Source organism: Bos indicus x Bos taurus, chromosome 25 (genome assembly GCF_003369695.1).
Source record: "Bos indicus x Bos taurus breed Angus x Brahman F1 hybrid chromosome 25, Bos_hybrid_MaternalHap_v2.0, whole genome shotgun sequence".
NCBI classification, from domain to species: Eukaryota; Metazoa; Chordata; class Mammalia; order Artiodactyla; family Bovidae; genus Bos; species Bos indicus x Bos taurus.
This window is the reverse complement of record NC_040100.1, coordinates 13,685,232-13,705,681: the sequence shown is the minus strand read 5'-3', so window position 1 is coordinate 13,705,681 and position 20,450 is coordinate 13,685,232. Positions and strand designations below refer to the sequence as shown.

General features: G+C 44.6%; 1 protein-coding gene across 5 annotated transcripts in view; it reads left to right on the top strand.

Moving 5' to 3' along the window:
* The window catches only part of CALN1 (calneuron 1), a 532,935-nt gene that overhangs the window by 270,753 nt on the left and 241,732 nt on the right, over positions 1-20,450 (top strand). For all 5 annotated transcript variants that reach the window (XM_027526973.1, XM_027526978.1, XM_027526976.1 and 2 more), the window contains exon 3: positions 12,748-12,891. In XM_027526973.1, coding sequence (XP_027382774.1) covers positions 12,748-12,891 — 144 coding nt within the window. The remainder of the gene's footprint in view (positions 1-12,747; positions 12,892-20,450) is intronic.

Here is a 20,450-nt window from a genome sequence, read left to right as displayed (position 1 = left end):
CAACAATGAAGTTTAGGAGTGCACTCAAATCGCTGCCCTGACACTTAGAACCACATCGCCTGAGATGAAGGGCAATCATCCATGGGTTGTTGCCAGGAATAAATGAGCTTGATAGACAAGGATCGTTCAGAGCAGCGCCTGGGACTAGTAAACACACAGCAGATTTAGCTTTTACATAGTACCTGGAGCCAGGATAAACTGCTGCTGTTTGACCTTTTTTTTCCCCTATATAAAAGCAATTTTGTATGGTTCAACTTAATATACTCATACACCTCCCCTGTGTATATTACAACTATATTACACATCTGTCATGATGTACAATGCATTTGTTACTGTGAATTGGAATTAAAAAGGCTATGTGCTGTCTTGGCTTTCCCTGGCTAGGGAGTGGCTATGAGGCATCAATTTTAATACCCAAGTGTGATATTGCCATAGGTATTTCGCTCTGAAGGTCCATGACATGCTCTTTGACTGTCTTTTTGCAGCCCACTTCCACTTCCACTGAAGGGTGGACTGGGGGCTGGGCTTCCTGGAGGTCGCCCTTGCCTAGTGGTGAACAGAAGCATCTGGGTCACAATGGAGGTCCTGAGTCCACTTCGTGAGCCACCCAGGCCTCCTCCTTGGCTCCCTGAGTCTGTGCACTGGCTGCTGCAAGTCTTTTCATTAAGCCTGGATTGATAGAATCAAAACAGAGCTGTATTACAACATGGGTGGGCCTAGAGATTATCATACTAAGGGAAGCCAAATATCATAATATCACTCATATGTGGAATCTAGAAATGATGCAGATTAGCTTATTTACAAAACAGAAATAGAACTTATATTGAAAACAAACTTATGGTTCCCAAAGGGGAAACAAAAGGAGGAAGGGATAAATCAGGAGCCTACAGTTAGCACATTATTGACCAGGGGGGTTTTACAGAAACTAATGCCTGTGGCATTTATTGACAGGACATAGTACATGTCCAGTTGATAATGTGTTAACATACATGTGCACACTACTATATATTCCTATAAGGTAGGAATAACTAACAAGGACCTGCTGTATAGCGCAGGGAACTGTACTCAATATTCTGTAGCGGCCTATATGGAAACAGAATCTAAAAAAGAGTGGACATACGTGTATGTATAACTGAATCACTTTACACCTGAAACTAATACAAAATTGTAAATCATCTATACTCCAACAAAATTTAAAAAACAAAAATAAAACACAAAAAAATTCAAAGCTGTATTGCCTTTAAAAATAATTTTTGCCTCATTAAAAAACAAAACCATAAAAGAGCCCCTCTTGTTTCCTTGGATTTTGTTGTTGTTCAGTTGCTAAGTCATGTCTGACTCTGTGACCCCGTGGACTGCAGCATGTCAGGCTTCCCTGTCCTTCACCATCTTCTGGAGTTTGCTCAAACTCATGTCTATTGTGTTGGTGATGCCATCCAACCATCTCATCCTCTGTCATCCCCTTCTCCTCCTGACCTCAGTCTTTCCCAACATCAGGGTCTTTTCCAATTAGTTGGCTCCTTGCATCAGGTGGCCAAAGTATTGGAGCTTCAGCTTCTTGGGTTTAGTGGTTCGTTTTTTGTTAGAAAGTTGTTTTCTGTCTTCAGCCTAGGAGAGATTCCAGAGGTCAGGGAAAAGACTTGGTTTCTAGAATAATGCTTTGTGAGAGCCAGAAAAAGAATCAGAGTTCCAGCCACTAAGCTATCCTCCACAGTTCCTTCCCACTGGGGGCTTTGGTCAGGGCCCCACCTCTGCCTGACCGATGTCCTGTTTTCTATTATTATTTTTTAAAAGATTTATTTACTTGGTCGTGTTGGGTGTTTGTTGCCGTGTGTGGGCTTTCTCTAGCTGCAGTGCTCAGTGCTCGGGCTTCTCACTGTGGTGGCTTCTCTTACAGAGCACGGGCTCTAGGGCATTTGGGCTCAGTAGTTGTGGCACACGAGCTTAGTTGCCCTGCAGTATGTGGGATCCGAGTTCCCTGACCAAGGATTGAACCTGTGTCCTCCACATTGGCAGATGGATTCTCAAGTATTGGGCCACCAGAGAGTCCCCTGTTTGCTATTATACCTTGGTGTCCTGGGGCCTGGTCTCCAGCAGCACTCAGAAGGGTGCCTGACACAGTCGGTGCCCAAGAAATATTTGTTGGGTTGAGTTGAATTGAACAACATGAAGATAAACTTAGTTTTTCCAGAGGATTTTCAAGACCCCAGGGAGGGGAGGGTTGAGCCGTGCCTGAGAGGCCTTCTCCTTCTCTCCATGCAATTTGCTTCAGGTTTATTTCTGGAACTTGGATCTTGCTCTTCTGGCCACCATATCAGTGCTAAATCCACAGATTTCTCAGATGCTGATTAGTCTCTGATCTCAGGATATTCAGCTTAGGAACAGTGTGACTTAATGAAAAATTAATTATATTGATTATTACCATGTTGCTCACAGATAAATTCCACTCAATTTGCTGCTTGCAGATCCATGCAATACTGCCTTATGTGCCAAATGGTACGATGGCTGTTTTCTGCCTTGGGCTATTTCCCTGAGAAGGTGCTTGTTGCTGTGGGAGAAATGGGTCTTTGTGAGAAATAACTCCTTCTGGGGAGAAGCACCAGGCTTGTTCCCAGGATGCAGCTAGTCTGCTGGGCTGTGGGAGTTGGTCCATCTCCTCATAGAGGAACAACCCAGCATCCTGCCCTGGAAACAGTCCTGACCTAAAGCCAGGAGGGCAGGTCTCTCCCCTCTTATCCCTGCTCCTCTCATATTAGGGGAGCCCCTTTCTTCTCTCTGAGCCTCAGTTTCCTCATCTCAGCCATGAGTGTGGGTGTTTTCTGGGCACATCCTTTGGGCCAGGCTCTGTGCTGAGTGTAGGGTCCACTCAGGTCCTGCAGTTACCCTGCAGGTCTTTTTGAGACAATATCTGAATTGTCTCCCTTTTCCTGAAGCCTCCCATTATAATCATCTGGATATTGAACTTCAGAATGGCAGGATGAACAGTATATCTCATAGGAGATTGGGTTTCTATGCATAGAAATGATGAAAATGGAGGATGGTAAGGACTGATACTACCTTTTTTGGAGAGTATGATATTATGATATAATAAGAAATATGTATTTGGTCTTCCTCCCTAGTTCCTGGCCCAGAACTCCTGAAACCCTTGGAACCTCTGAAGTGATGAGAGTGTCATTTGTATGCTAAGGAAATGACTGGTGGCTGGGGTCCCTAGATAGCTTCAGGATGGGGGCTGGTGACCAGAAAGACCAAGGCATGATTGGAAGGTTGGAACTTTTAACCCCATCAAGTGACAGTCCCCTGGGGAAAGGAATGGCAACTCACTCCAGTATTCTTGCCGGGAGAATTCCATGGACAGAAGAGCCTGGCGGGCAACAGTGCATGGGGTTGCAAAGAGTTGGACATGACCGAGCATCTTTGACTCACTCAGTGACCTCCAGGGAGAGAAAAGGGTCTGGAGATTGAATTGTGTTGCCAATGGCCAAAGATTCAATCAACTATGCTTACATAATGGAACCTCCAATAAAAACCCTAGATGATGGGGTTTGGAGAGCTTTCAGATTTGTGAGTACATCAAGGTGCTGGGAGGGTGGTGAGCCCAGAAAGGATATGGAAGCTCTGCAACCGCTTTACCTGGTCCTATGTGTGTCTTCCATTTGGCTGTTCCCAAGTTCGACCTTGTATAATAAACCAGTCAATGTAAATAAGGAGCTTTTATGAATTCCGTGAGCTATTCTAGCAAATTATTAAATCCAAAGAGGACTTGTGGGAACCCTTGACATTATAGCCAGCTGGTCATAAATCCAGATGACCTAGACTTGTGACTGGCATTTAAAGTGAGGACAGTTTTGGGGGACTTAAGCTTCAGGGTCTGCACTGACTCTAAGTAGTTAGTGTCAGAATTAGACTAAATCATTGGACAACAGATTAGTATCCAGAGAACTGGAGAATTAGTTGGTGTGGGGAAAACTCTGACACATTTGATGTCAGAAGTGGTATGAGTAGAAATGAATCATAGAGGGCAATTTGGTGATATCTATTAAATACCTTAAAAGAGTTTTTGCCTTTGACCTAATAGTTCTGTTCCTAGGATATCATCTGAAGGAGATAAACATCAAAATGCATGAAAATTTATGTACAAAGATTTCCACTGCAGCATTATTTAAAATCAGAAATGATCTAAATGACCCACACTAGGAGTTTGGTGATATCAGTTTGGCTATCATGATTTAATGGAATACTACACAGCCATCAAAAATGATGTTTTAAAGACTACTTAACAATATGGAAGATTGAAATGAAAAAAAAAAAATAAAGCTCTAGAGAGAGCTTGATCCCAATTTAATTAAGGATATTTGTACATTAAAAAGTTTGGAATAAAGCACCCTAATATATATTAACAATGGTTATTACTTGCCAGTGAATTATAGATTTTTTTTCCTTTATATTTTGGAGGCTTTTTTGTAAAAAGCATCAATTAATGTGTTCGATTCTTTTGTGACCTCAAGGACTGTAGCCTGCCAAGTTCCTCTGTCCATGGAATTTTCCAGGCAGAAATACTGGAGTGGGTTGCCATTTCCTACTTCAGGGGATCTTTCCAACCCAGGGATCGAACCCATGTCTCTTGTGTCTTCTACATTGGCAGGTAGTTTCTTTACCACTGAGCCACCTGGGAACTAGAAAATGTAGCATTCCTCTGCAGATCTAGCTCTAGTCTTTTGACGGGGGTTGTCCCCATCCCAGACAGAGGTCAAGTCCAGAATCTCTCAAGACAAAGAAAACTGCTGCCTTGCTTGATGTCCTCTTCCTTTCTTCTTCACTCTTCACGCTGTTTTTCAGTACAGAGACCCTCTGACAATGCTCACTCTCATCCATATTCAAATCAGTTTAATGGCTCTCCTTTCATCCATGCTGGGCAGTCAGTCCATCACTGGGAGCCCATGGTCCAGATGGGCTTTCATTGTTACTTTCAGTTCTCATTTGCTTTGTTCTTTTGCTGTTGGGGAATTTTCCATTAGCTTCAACAGACCTGGCATGTTAAAATCAATTCAGCTTAATCTATGGAGATGTAAACTTTGGGGACAAATAAACTCTGATCTAGCTCCTAAACCCTTAGAAATGCCCCTGGCTTTCTGCTGCCCTATGTTAAGAAAGAATGATTACTTTTCGTGACCTATTCGGTCTGTAATTTCTCCACCTAGTAAATAACTGACAAGCTTTTCTTTCCAAATGCTAGCTAGGGAGGGAGTTGGCTTGATTTGTGAATTCAAGGTATCATTTGAGCCCTGAGGTAAGGAGAAAGGCCAGGAGCGTAGTGACACCAGGGATCCACAGTATGGACCTTGAACCATTGTCCCACCAGCCTCGAGCACTGTGCCTTTGAACTGTTTTCCCCAACACTGCCTTTTGCCTGCCCTCAGGGTTAACAGTGATTCCTGATGAGCCAGAGTGGGATCGGGGGTGGCCAGGGAACTTACAGGAGCCATGCTTAACCCTGAATTCTAACTGTAGATCCCAGATACTGTTATAGTCTCAGGGAGGAACAGTCAATAAATGAGCATTTATTGAAATGAATGCAATCACATCTCAAATAGCAAATAACTAGGAGTGAGGGTCCTTTGTTGTTTAATCGCTAAGTTGTGTCCAGCTCTTTGCAACCCATGCACTGTAGCCTGCCAGGCTTTTCTGTCCATGGGATTTCCCAGACAAGAATACTGGAATAGGTTTGCCATTTCCTTCTCCAGGGGATCTTCCTGACCCAGGAATCAAACCCTGGTCTCCTGCAGTGCAGGTGGATTCTTTACCTTCTGAGCCACCAGGAGGCTCCTTTAACCCTCTTTAAAATGTACCAAGAAAGCTAGGTTAAAAAGTGAATTAAAAGAAGCAGCATCATAACCCTTATCTTGCCCCCATCTGTTGGCATCAGCACTATTCAATGCAGGACACTCCTCTTTGCATCCCTACCTCCTCCCAGCATGTTTCCCTCCTCTTTCAGAGCCCCACTGCCTTGCTGCCTCAGCTCTCACCTCTGTCGTTCCCTAATTACTGAAACCAATTAGTTGTAAAGCTTGGGTGGCTTCTAGGGCTCTTTCAGTCTTGTCTTAGCGTAAGACTTCTTCCCCTTTGTCTCTCGATGTTTCTATAACCACTGTGCAGCCATGTTGAACATACCCATCTTGGTACATTTTCCCCACTCAGCCTCCTTTCCCTTCTCTCTGTGGCCTTAAGATTCAAAAGATTTCACAGAGCTGTCTCTGTCCTAAGGAAGGACTTCCATGAGATTTATGTAGACTTGTATTATTGTGCTTGTCATTCTCTGTTATGAATATCTGGTCACCCTCTGTCTCTCCAACTAGAATGTAAGCTTTTCAGAGCCTGGAAAGTTTCTTTGGCTCCCTGTATATCTCAGGATTGCATCTGGCATATGATAATTATGCAGTAACTATTCAGTGAATGAATGGTTGTATTAGTCATTTCTACATATGCATTTGTTGTTTTTCATCGAAAAGGGGGAAACTTTTCTAAATCTCTTTTGTCATTGGCTCAGCCCCTGTCCTATTATTTCTCCCAAATAACGAGCTGCAGACTTGTATCTTATAATCTGGTGTGTTTGTGTTCAGTTCAGTCAGTTCAGTTCAGTCACCCAGTCATGTCTGATTCTTTGTCACCCCGTAGACTGCATCGTGCCAGGCCTCCCTGTCCATCACCAACTCCCAGAACTTGCTCAAACTCATGTCCATCGAGTTGGTGATGCCATCCAACCAACTCATCCTCTGTCATCCCCTTCTCCTGTCTTCAGTCTTTCCCAGCATCAGGGTCTTTTCCAATGAGTCAGTTCTTCACATCAGGTGGCCAAAGTATTGGAGTTTCAGCTTCAGCATCAGTGCTTCCAATGGATATTCAGGACTGATTTCCTTTAGTATTGACTGGTTTGATCTCCTTGCAGTCCAAGGGACTCTCACGAGTCTTCTCCAACACCACAGTTCAAAAGTGTCAATTCTTTGGCATTTGTGTTACTAGTTCATAATTGCTCGCCTAGCCTTACTGAGCTGTATCTCTCCAGTTTTGCAGTTTCTCAATGATGTGAATCAAAAGAAGGCATCTTATTCATTGGTAAAGACCTCACATTTTGTGGTTAAAACCCAAGTGCTTCCTAAACATACCTTTCTGTGGATAATAAACAGATTTCAAGCTAATGAGAAATGAGATAGGAAAGATTGTTCTTCATTACTGATTTGAGTTTGCCAGTTAGCACAATGAATTTCAGCTGACTCTTCAGAGCTAGACCATTAGCAGATAAATACTGACTCTGCCTGGTATCTGGATTTCATCTGATACACACTCTGTTTAGGTGGCTTGACTGATGTGCCTCCACCATTGTTTCTGCCTGAATTGGCTATGACCCTAGAGAGCATCATGGAACCAAAGCATGGTTCTCAGAAGGCATTGGGTCAGAATGTAGCAGGTACCAGTGGTGGCTCCAGATATATTTAAGAAAATAGATTTGCTGGCATAATGCACTGTACATCTCTCGGTCTCTAGAGCAGGACCATTTCTATCCCAGGTCTTGCTTGGCTTCAGAACATTAGCCTCATTCCAAGGAGAAGAGGCTCAGATCCTTGTGGGAGTGCAGACTTTGATTCTAGAAGACTCCACAAGCAGAGAATGGAATCCTTTTTTCAGAAGATGTGTCTTACAATGTTACCTTTTGTACTCCACACAATGACAGTTGGACAGGCTCCTGTGGCCATCATAGATGTCCCTCCTGTGGCCCACAAGGCATCTTAGATGGGGTAGAATTGGCCATGCTGGTGCCTGGTGTGCACGTGTTGCGTGAGACTGAAATGCAATCAAAGACCAAAAGCACAGCATGGTTATATAACTCTGGAGCACAAGGGACTTCATCCTAAAGAGGGGATACATTCCAGTGGAAAGCACACCACGTGACTGAGTCGTTCTTGAAAACTTGATCTGTGGTCTCCACTTCCCGAGGATGTGGAAGGTGGCCAGAGCCCCTTCGTGCTGCACCCTGGCTGTCTGCAGCCGGAGGCAGAAAGATCCGGCCTGCTCCCATGTCTCCGCCGTTTTATGGGCATATTTCTCACACCCTGTTCTGCTATTAAAAACAAAATGAGGCACACATCACATGTCTCAGACTGCAAGACCCATTTCCTTCTAATAAGCTTCTCGTTTCCTGGGCTTTCCCTTCACTGGAAAGATTAAATGTCCAGAGGCTCCCATTATGGATTTCTAGTTTTGTACCTTCCTCCTCACCCCTTCTGTTATTTTGAAAGAAAAATAAGTTAGTAGGCTTTGTCTGCTTCTGTGCATGCGTGCGCACGTGCACACACACACAACAGCGGTAGATATTCTTTTTTAAAAAAATAATTTATTGCTTGATTATTTCTTAAGAGTTATCAATTTTGTTGATTTTTTTCCCCAAAGCTCCAGCTTTTTTCCTTTTTTTGGTGGCACCACATGTCATGTGGGATCTTAGTTCCTCAGTCAGAGATAGAACCTGCATCCCCTGCAGTGGAAGCTTGGAGTCCTAACCACTGAACTGCCGGGAGAGTCCCCTTGGGAGCAAACAGAGAAGGATGACTTTGTCCCACTGACCTGGGGCCAAAGAAAACAGAACTCTGAGCTGAGCTGTTTCTTCTCCATCCTGTCCTGGGCTGAAGCAGGGCCAGCCTGGATGCATATTGCAAACAGGAAAACCATGGGGATTTGGGGCCTCGAAGGAACATGTTCCTTCAAGCAGGGCAGTTCCGGAGGGATCCCCGTCTGAGGTCTGAGTTACCAAATCCAACAGTCCAGAGGTGAGGCAACTTAGGGTGTAGCCACCAAGGCTCTCACTTCCAGGTCATATTCTCAAACATCCATAACCAAGCCCTCTGGAGTAGCTAATGTTAGGATGCAGGCTCTTTCCCTGGTAAGATCTAGGGCATGCAGAGGGACCACAGGGCTGAGGCCAGGCCCTATCAACAGAAGGGGATCATCCTTCAGTGCGACAGCATTAGCCCAGAGTTGAGGATGGAGTCAGAGGGATGCGAAGAGGAGATGGTGCCTTGGAAAGGAAGTGGTCCAGAGAGCAGGGGCAGGGCTCAGCCTGCAGCTGGCCATCAGGCTGGCCCACCTGGGACCCCAGCAAGGGTCCTATCATCATCTGAAATTTTCTACTGTTGCACGGTTTTGTAAGACCTGTTGTAAAACCCTGTCACAGAGGCTGGAAGGAGATCCAGCCCAACCCAGTTTTCAGATGGGGATATTGAGGCTGAGGGACAGGGCTGCCCTGATCATGGGGACTGGATGGACTTCTTTGTGAGCTGATTCCCATCTCAGGAGACCCTCTGTCTACATCCCCCTACCCTCAGTGTCTGGACTTAGGCCGAGTGAGGCATTACCTCTGCCCTGGTCCTTGAGTGCTGTGTGCCATGATCTCGAGCTGAGCACTGGCTGTAAGCTGTTTTAGGTCCACCCAACACATGGTTGGAAAACATATGGCTGCTTTAGATAATCTTGGGCATGTCTCATTGACGAGAAAAGTCTAAACATGCAGACAAACCCCTTAATTCAGAATTTGGAAAGGGCTAAAATGTTTTCTGTATCATCAGTGGAAAAAAGAGGGGTGTTTGAACAGCAGATTAATAGGGTATGAAGAAGAACACAGGCTTCCTATTCTTCTTTTAAATACTGTAACGATGTCCACGGATCCTTAGAAAGGGGCTCAAAGGACCTCACGGAGTCTCTTGGCCAACCTGGTTCATTTTACACATGAACAAACCAAGGCCTCAGGGTTTGGCTGCAGACCTAATTCGCTAATAGGCCTGGCTGGGAGCCCAAGGTCCTGACTCCCAGACTAGTCTTCCTTCTGCTGGAGCACACATTTATTCATGGAACGCATCCAGCATGCTGAATTAGTATCGATAATGAATCTGCTGCTGATATCTGGTGCTTACTTGTTCAGAATCATCATCTATTGAACAGCTGTCTGTCTAGCGCCTCCTTCAGCACATAGGTGGGAACTTACAGCCTTGAATGAAATGTACAAGGCACTTGTAGCTCACAGAAGCCATGATTTCGGCACCTTGATTTCCTCATATTTCTAGGTGGTATGGGCTAGGTGTCATAAGGCAGTAGTAAATGTCCTGCTGACCAATCAGTAGTGAGGGAGGTAACTTGGCTGTGGTGAGTGAGGGCATTGCTGTGAAACACACAACCCCTGACTTGGCCTTGGAGGACCAATGTGATTTGGGCAGGTAAAGAGGATGTCAAGGTGTTTCAGATGGAAGAACTGGCTGGGAGAGTGCAGAGGTCTGAAAAACAATCCCCAAAGGAATCAGATCCTCAAGCCTAGAACTTATAAATGTTACTTTGGAAAAAATGGTCTTTGCAGCTGCCAATAAATTAAGGATCTTGAGTTGAGGAGTTTATCCTGGATTATATGGTGGTCTCTAAATGAAAGCACAAGTGTCCTTGTAAGAGGCAGGCAAAGGGAGATCAAAGACAGATGAAGAGAAGGTAACCGCAGGGCAGAGATTGGAGCCTTGCAGCCACAAGCCAAGGAAAGTAGACTTGTAGGAAAAAGTGGGAAAAGAATCTTCCCTGGAGCCTCTAGGGGAGGGTAGTCTGTCCTCATCTTGATTTTGGTCCAAGCGTGCATATTAAATCACTCAGTCGTGTCGGACTCTTTGCTACCCTTTGGGCTGTAGCCCGCCAGGCTCCTCTGTCCATAGGATTCTCCCGACAAGAATACTGGAATGGTTTGCCATGCCCTCCTCCAAGGGATCTTCCTGACCCAGGAATTGAACCTGTGTCTCTTACGTTTCCTGCTTTGGCAGGAGGGTTCTTTACCACCTGATTTCAGATTTCTAGCCTCCAGATTGTGACAGAATAAATTTCTGTTGTTTTAAGCTACTACATTTGTGTGATTGATTAAAGGAACCACAGGAAATTAATGCAAAGAGGAAAGGAAAAGCATGCCTGGGTCAGGGTTCAGTGTGCTTGCTGGGAGGATAGTTAGATATTTAGAGAAGTGGTAACTACAGTTGGCCCTTCATGGATGCTGAACCCGCGGATACAAGGTCTAGCTACCCAATTCCATTTTATACATTTTATATTAGGGGACTTGAGCATCTGTGGATTTTGGTATGCACAGGGTCCTGGAACCAATCCCCTACCAATACCAAGGGACAACTGTAAATGGCTAGGGCCGATGTCTTGCACTAGTTCAGAGTTCCTGCAAGTTTTTGACTGGATCTTATCTTCCTACCTAGAGTATGGGTCTCTGGAGGGGAACCATGATGCTGGGCAGATCACTGTCTTTATTCTCTGCAGTCCTAACTCCCGTGCTCCTCAGGTAAAGGCAGCTTGTTGAATGGCCCCGATGAGTGCTGGCAGCTGCCGCAGCTGAGCTCACACTGGATTTATTGATGAAAAATCAAAGCTGTCCATGTCTGGTGCTCAGATACAATTGACGTACCTCTCATCTCTAGACTGTGATCTCAAATCGAATTCTCATGCCTCACGGGAGTGTGAGGTGTTAGGAAATGCTTAGCCAACCCACGATGAACAGAAGGCGAAGAGAGATCAGGGCTCTGGAGGGAGGGACTCTGGGTTTGGAAAGCAGAGCAGCTCTGGTGGTGGGTAAGAGGATGGGCGTACCCCTACTGGGGGAAATGACCTTCTTGATGGTAGAGTCAAGTTCTCTGCCAGCCCCAGAGAATGTGATTAAAGATGCCTCTGGGGCTTTTATGACACTCTTATTGATCTGAGGTTGTTTATAGCCATAAAACAGCTGTAAATTAGAGGAATGAAATAAAAACAGCAGGATACTTAACTCCTGTCCTCCTAGGAGGTTGAGAAAGCTTTCTGCACAGCTCTGTGGCAGCAGGGAGCTGAATGTAAGTCTGCAACAGGGACTCTCATTCTCCTTTCCTCCCTAGCCCAAGCTGGGAGGTCACTGTCTTCCCGTCTTATCCCCACTGAAAGAGAAACCTCAGCCTTGCCGGGGAGTGTCCATGGCTAATGCGATTCCCAGCTGGGACTCCTGTATAATTGTGCACCCCCTACTTTGTGTTGGGCGTTCCTGGTGACTCAGATGGTAAAGAATCTGCCTGCAATTCAGTAGACCTAGGTTTGATCCCTGAGTTGGGAAGATCCCTTGGAGAAGGGAATGGCAACCCACTCCAGTATTCTTGTCTGGAAAATTCCATGGACAGAGGAGCCTGGAGGGCTACAGTCCATGGGGTCGCAAAGAATCAGACACAACTGAGCGACTAACACAACACTACATTATGTTAGCTGCTTAGGGTTAGTTATCTCCTCCTTCCAAAGTTGTTTTTCTGGTTTTTTTTTTTTATTTGTTTGTTTCTTACCCCCTTCCCTCCCCGTCTTTTCTGTCTTTTTTTCTTCCTCTTCTGGCCACCCCCTTTTTTTAATCAGGTTAAAGGGTTTTGACACATCACTCTTTGTAAAGTAATTAGGAGTTTTCTGCAGACAGTTGCCTATCATTTCAATGCAGTAGAGCGGTGGTCCCCAACCCTTTTGACAACAGAAGACAATTTTTCCATGGATGGTGGGGTAAGGGGCAGGTGTGGTTCAGGTGGTAATGTGAGCGATGGGGAGCAACAGATAAAACTTTACTTGCTGGCCCACTGCTCATGTCTAGTTCCTAACGGGGGCTGGGGACCCCTGCAGTCAACCATGCCTTGTGACCATTGGACTTTCTCTGCTTTTCTGTTGTAGAGATCCGAGAGGCCTTCCGGGTTCTGGACCGAGACGGAAATGGGTTCATCTCCAAGCAGGAGCTGGGCATGGCCATGCGCTCTTTGGGGTACATGCCAAGTGAGGTGGAGCTGGCCATCATCATGCAACGCCTGGACATGGACGGTGAGACTGGAGCCCACAGCATCCCCACCCCCTACCCCCATCCCCATCCCCTGGGATGAGCCAGGACTCATCAGAGATCTTGGGTTTGAAGGGCCTTGCAAAATAGAGACTTGGAGTCAAAAGACTTGGATTCATGTCCTGGCTTACATTTCGGGCATGGAAACTTGAACCAAATCTGGGTTTTTCAAACCACATTCCACAGACCTCCAGGGGTCTGCAGAGGTGGCTCTGGGGCCACTAGAGGGAGCCGAGTGAGGGGGGAGGCCCTGGCTGGTGGAGCAGTGAAAATGATTCTGTTTCATTTTCAAAATAGCTTTGTTGAGACAGAATTCACACACCCTAAGATTCACCTGTGCAACCTGTGTAATTCAGTGGCTTTGAGTGTATCACAGATTTGTGCAACCAATAGCATTATCAATTTTAGAACATTTTCATCACCCTGAAAGAAACCCTGTACCTCTGAATTATCACCTCCATTCCCTCTGAAAGTGAAACTGTTAGTTGCTCAGTCATGTCCAACTCTTTACCCCATGGACGGTAGCCCACCAGGCTCCTCTGTCCATGGGATGCTCCAGGCTGTCCCTCTATCCCTCACCGAGTCCTGGACAACCACTAATCAACTTTCTGTCTCTATGGACTTAGCTCTTCTGGATCATGGGATACACGGTCCTTTGTGACTGACTTCCTTCACTTACCGTAATATTTGAAAGGTTCATCCATAGTGTAGCATGTATCACTATTTCACTGCATTTTATTGCTAAATCACATTCCATTTTTTGGCTATAACAGCTTCTTTTCTCTCTTTTACACACTGGTTTCTACATACAGTCTCATTGGGGGAAAGTGTTTCACTATCCTTAAACGGTTCTGGAAAATGACTGCATTTGATGATCCTTAAGATTCTTTCCTGCTCTAAAACCCTAGGAGTTTATCCCAAACTGGCTATGACCTTCCTGCCTTGGCCGAAGGTCCAGAAAGCAGCTTTCTTATTTTAGGTTTTTTTTTTTTTGGATGTGGACCATTTTTTAAAAGTCTTTATTGAATTTGTTATATTATCGCTTCTGTTTTATGTTTTGGGTTTTTGGCCACGAGGCATGTGGGATCTTAGCTCCCCAGCCAGAGATTGAACCTGTATTCCTTGCATTGGAAGGTGAAGTCTTAACCACTGGACTGCCAGAAAAGTCCCCTAATTTTGTTTTTTCAACACACACTCTCCCTCTCTGGAAAGCAGCTTGATCCCAGGTGTAAGGGGTCCAAAGTGGTAGACTTTGGGGATTCTTGTGTAGAACATGAAGTAAAGGCCAGCTAAATGGAAACAGAGGATGGGGCAGGGTGTCTTTTGGGAGAGACAGATGAAGACCCTGGTAGTGAGGGGTTTGATTGGTCTGCAGACTAATTGAACACAGCTGTGTCCTGTTATCTTGCTGGTTTGTTGGAAAAATGATAATTTAATGGTGACTGTATGGTGAATGGACCCCAGTCCCAACCACCAAGTGCAGCTGTGGGCATTTATTTTCTGGTTCAGGAAAGAGATGTTCTATCAGGGATGTTCAGTTGTACATGGAGTGCTGGCTCTGTCCTTACATCTCTGATTGATTGTGACTCTCTGGGTCTTTGCAGGCCTGATTCGACTTTGCTTTATAGTTAGAGGTACTGGATTGGCCAAAAAATTCTTTTGGGTTTTTCTGCACCATCCTATGGGAAAACCCAGATGAACTTTTGGCTAGCCCAATATTTCTGAAAAGCTGGAGCAAAGCACATGTTGTATAGCAAAATCTCTTCCCTGGATTCCCATCATCATTTCAGAGAAACACTTCCAGGAAAAAAGAGTTTCTTCCTTAAAATAATAGAAATTTTAACCTATCTTCTTTGTAGAATTAAGAAGGTTTTTGTGCCTTTGAGTCTTCTCTCATAACTTAGCAAAATAAAACATGGTCAGATGGACTAAAAGCAAATGGACTTAGCAACATTTAGTCAAAATGAGCTGGGGGCTATCATGGGAGAGTTACTTCCATGGAAGTTTTATGGATCTTCATCCAAGTACATCCTTGCTGTCTGTCTATTCGTTCATCAGACCCTGGCTCATGGGGAATTTTTACATTATTGCAAATCCTCCCTGATTGCAGGAGGGCTTGGAGTCCCCTGGGGGCCTCGGGTGATGGTGCTGTTCCAGGAGCCCATCAGGACTCAAGCAGCCAACAAGATGCAGCTTAAGAGATGCCAGGTTTCACCCATTCATTTGCAACATCATTCTTAGTGACCAATGCTGAGGGCGGGACTTCCAAGCAAAGCATATAGAGAATTCTATTAGTTCCTTTAACAGAAGCCTAAATCATCTGTTTTTTCATGGTGACCCCATCAGGTGAAAGCACAGTTATTTACTTTTCTTCATTTATTTAAATATATTAATTTTTTTTTTTACAAATTTCTGCCATACAACAATGCAAATCAGCCATAATCATATATATCTGAAGTGCAGCTTCCTCAAACTTTTGTTTTGTTGCCTACAAAAGAATCAATATACAACAAATGAAGGCAATGCAGCAGTGCAGGCAAAGAGAATTGCCTTTTGCAACGCAATCAATGCCTAAGTGGGGAAAGAGCTAAGGGAGAAATACCCAGGCTGAGGCGGAAATGCCTTTATGTTATTTGTCAGTGACACTGGTAAGTGAAATTTCTGGGTTCTGAGTTCTGGATATACGTGGATTGACTGTTTTTCAGTGTCCTTCTCTTAGTGGGGTCTTTTGAGCTATTCTGGTGGTGGTTTTTTTTTTTTTTAAGTCAGGTTCTAATTATATCCTTCCTCCCAGCTTCTGTAACTGGAGATTCTCTGCAGACATTTGGCCCTACCTAATTAAGCTTCTCTTTGGTGTGAAACTTGTGGAATGGCAGAGATTTTTATGAGAATAATGCCTCATGCACACACACACACACTCACACAAGGGTTTTGGGCCAGAACTTAGGATTCTTCACTGTAAGATGACCATGCCTCCTGACCCTGGTCCTGGGATCCAAGGGCATCGGGAGAGATGGCGGTGCCTCCGTGCATCCCAGCTGGCCATGATTTGAGGCAGGTCTGGCCCACACACCGATCCATTCTCTCTGGGGTCCCTGCCGTTTTGCTTTCTGGTGAGGTCATACCTTCGGCACGAGGCCCAGATGGAATTAGACCGAGTCTGTACAACCTTAGTCTCTCCATGAGGCTTTCATTAGGTGGTTCCTGGGGAGTGGGGTGCTTTGCTGACTCTGTGTGTAGCAGTAATCTCCCTGGATTAGGGAGCTCGCTGGTTTCCTGGACACAGAGCCTGTGGGAGGCAGACGGTTCCAGTGTGTGTGTGTGGCGGGGGGAGCCGGTTTTCCAGAGGGCAGAATGGAAGACAGGCAGTAGTAGGGTCTGGAATTGCTCTCCTGACCATAGCCCATTAGACTTCAGAGCTGGGACTGACCCTGTGTATGCGTATACCGCATAGGCTGAACTGCCCCGAGTTAAATAAACAGAAAATCCAAACTCCCAGTTGCCCAGTGCTTCCTTTATGGCTGCAAAGGTTCTTTTAGCCTCTGCAGCTGAGGTGCCTTCTGACCTGACATCAGTTGGGGACTAGGACTCATGTTTCCCAGATGCTTTTGCCAGCATCTCACCTTCAGCCCAGATTCTGGAAGTCTGAAGTTCTCTTCCTCAGGCTCCTAGAACCATTTAAACTCAGTGACCTAAGGCTCTCCTTGCATCGGGAAATCCATTTCTCTCCAGTGCATTGCAGTACTGTCCTTAGAAATGATAAAATAGTCACCTTACAAAAACATCTCCAAAGCTTAAATCTTTTATAGAAGCAAGTTGAGAAAGTGACTGTGGGCTCTGCCATGCTCCTGGTGCTCTCATTAGCTCTGTGGTTCCCACAGCAGTTCCTGGGGCCCCTTGGAGCCTCCTGTACTGTCCACTGGGGAAAAGGGGCTTGATATCTTTAAGACCAAAGGGACGTTTTTGACTCTTTTCTACATCGTAATGGTTTCACCAACTACACCACTGTGGGCATCTGGAGTGAACCCAGCCAGCTTTGTAAGTAGTTTCCTGAAACTGTCAAACCAGGAGATGCTTTCAGAAGCCCATGGTTTCTGCCTGGGTCCCCGCTCATATTTCTTAATGCAATCTTCCGTTCCTAGCTGTCTCCACCTCTCCTGCACTCAAGGAACAAAACAAATGCAGCCCTTGCCCTCTGCATTCTTAATTTCCCTTCTGTGCCTCAAAGATGCAGAATCTTTTGAAATTCCAACAAGTTTGGGGTTTTGAAATGAATTATTATCCCTCAACAGGTTTGTAGGGTTTTTTGTGTTTGTTTTTCTTTTTTTTTTTTAGGTTCACCACTGTCTGGATGGTGAGTATGATTCAGCTTTGTTCCATTTAGAAAAGATTTTTCTGGTGTCCATTATGTGTGAATTTGCTTAACTTTATGGTTGGCAAGATGCCCTTTTGCTTCATTTTGAGGCAAACCACTGAGCTCAAAGAATGAAATTATGGCCAGAGTCACATGAAAGAGTTGGCAGGGTCCCCGTTGTTAGCCTGTGTGTCTGTATGTTCCCTCTTTTCCTACCCATTCATTACATGTGTTGACACTTTGCTGATCAGTCATATGATTATGACTTTCCTATTTTCATTTGTGATCTTCTAGAAGACAGAAAAGTCTATGCTTAATTCCCAGTACAGCCCATTTCCACTTCACAGTCAAACGTGTCAGTGTACTCGTGTGGAGGCTCTGGAATGGGCCTAGGTCTATGTTGTGATTTCAAATACATGCTTCCTTCTTTCCTTCCTTTCTTTTTTTTTGTCTCTCGTTTTTCTTTCTTTCTTCTCTCTTTCTCTCTTTGTGCTGAAGTATAGTTGATTTGCAATGTTGTGTTTAGTTTCAAGTACACAGCAAAGTGATTCAGTTATACATTCACATATAGCTATTCCTTTTAGAATTCTTTTCCCTTATACGTCATAACAAGATATTGATATATTTTCCTGTGCTAAACAGCAAGACCTTGTTGTTTACCTATTTTATACACAGCAGTGTATGTATGTTAATCCCAGGCTCCTAATTTATCCTTCCCCCACCCTTTCCCCTTTGGTAGCTATTAAGTTTGCTTTCAATGGCTGTGAGTGTGTTTCTGTTTTGTAAATAAGTTCATTTGTATCATTTCTTTAGATTCCACATCTAAGTGATATCGTACACTATTTGTCTTTCTCTACCTGACTTCCTTCACTTCGTATGATGATCTCTAGGCCCATCCATGTTGCTGCAAATGGCATTACTTCATTCTTTTTATGGCTGAGTAATATTCCATTGTCTATATACACACTTCTTTCTGTGTGTGAGGGAAGATGCTCACCCACAGATTTCATGAAGGGGGATGATCTGGTGGAAGTACCTGGAGTTTTAGCATTAAGCAGAGGTGCATTAACTTCAGTGCACAAGAAAAAAAGAAGAAATGGAAACATGCTAAACAGACGCGCTGAGTCAGAATCCCCAGCGTGAGGCACAAAAACCTTCATCCTTTAACAATCCAGCCAGGTATGGACAGCAGTGTGTCCATCAACATCACTGGGTGACTTCTGGTTAAAAGAAAACCTTTGGCTGAGAGAAATCTTCAAGCCTATGTATTTGTATGGACAAGAAGGTCTGAGGAGGAGTAAATGCCTGAAAAGCAAATAAGGATATATTTCCTCTGGGGATATGACGAAGCAGGACTAGTCAGTCCTGCTTGAAAGCGGGGGCCTTCCCAATGCTTGCGTATGCTGGGGCCTTGGCTTCCTCCCTTCTCCAGCTGTGGTCCAGGGACCCACAGAATCACCATATCCTGGGAGCTTACTTGCAGTGCTCACCCTCAGGCCCACCTGAGACCTGCTGATTCAGAGCTTGAGTTTTAACAAGAACTTACGTGCGTGGTTGAGTTTGAGAGGTGCTAGTCTAAGGGCTTTTCTGATGGCTCAGCAGGTAAAGAATCCACCTGCAATGTAGGAGACACAGGGGATGAAGGCTCAGTCCCTGGGTTGGGAAGATTGCCTGGAGAAGGAGATGGAAACCCACTCCAGTATTCTTGCCTGGGAAACCCATGGACAGAGAAGTCTGTCGGGCTACAGTGGAGTTGAAAAGAGTCCAACATGACTGAATGCACACACACACACACACACACACACACACAGTCTAAGGCATACCATCAGAAACAGGAAGCAACCCAACCATGATTTCTTGTTTGACAGTCTTTTCCATGGAGTGCAGTCCTTCCTTAATCTCCTGCCAGTAACCCTGGGGGAAGATGTGTAACTTTAAAAGCTGGAAGTAATTCACAAAGTCCTGGTGATGGTCAGTCACAGGAAAATCTCTCTTTATGTGTTTGCATTTGTGAATAAGCATGATTGGCATCAAACTATTTCACATTTCATTCTGTTAGGGAATTACTGCTGAACTTATTTTGACTTCATTGTGGTAAATCTTAGCTAGGTAATGACAGCGATAACTAAGACTTCTGTAGTGCTCACCATGCTTCCAATAATGACTTAGAGTGATGATAGTAGTAGCTAACACAGTGGAGTCTCCATTGTAGACTGCTACTCTGGCACTTTATTAACTTAGTTCTCATAACGGCCATAGGGACTCATATGATTCTCATTTTAGAGATGAGGAAAATGAATTACAGAGGTTTCAAGTTACTTGCCCAGGTCACACTGCTAGTAAGAGCTCCATGAATCTAGCCTGAACTCCATGGGAGAGATTGTCAGATGAGGAAACATGGTTGGGTTGCTTCCTGTTTCTGATGGTATGCCTTAGACTATGCGTGTGTATGCTTAGTCACTCAGTCATGTCTGACTGTTTAACAACATATCTTGTCAATATGTTGTTATTCTTTTTGTGATTTAGTGGATATAGGTCACTTAGGCTGACAACGAGGCATTGAAGCAGTGACTTAACGGGACAGAGATACACATGCACGCACACTCCCGTCATGATGTCACGTAGATATTTCAAACCTATGTGAGTGTTTTGGTTATCAGTTGCTATTCCAGACAGTCTCCTGCCATCAGCTTTGGCTGGATAATAAATTCTAGCCACTCCCCAAATTATTCTTGAATGAGTCGAGCCTGATTCTAGACCAGAGTTTATGAACTGAAGATGATGTCTTTGGGTTTCTTGCTGCTTTAGCAAAGGGGCGTCCTTTTGGGCTTCTCGGGATAAGTAGTGATGGTGGATGTTTGTGACAAATCCACTCCAACATCCCTATCTCCCGAGGTAGCTCCTCCCTCTGCATTTTTCTAAGAAGACTCTGCCATCTCAATTGTATTGACAGTTGCCCACACTGAACCCAAGTTTCTGCTAAAGATTAAACTGTTCAACCTGTTTGCTGCCACTCAATCCAACATAATGAAAACAGAATTTCTGGTTCATGCACCCATTTCATTAAGAGTATCTGGTATTATATTCTGTCTCTCTTATTTTAATACCTTAGAACTCATGGCTACACTGTTTACAACAATACAAATTAGCAACATCTTGAGACTCTGTGTTCGTCTCCCATAGTGGACT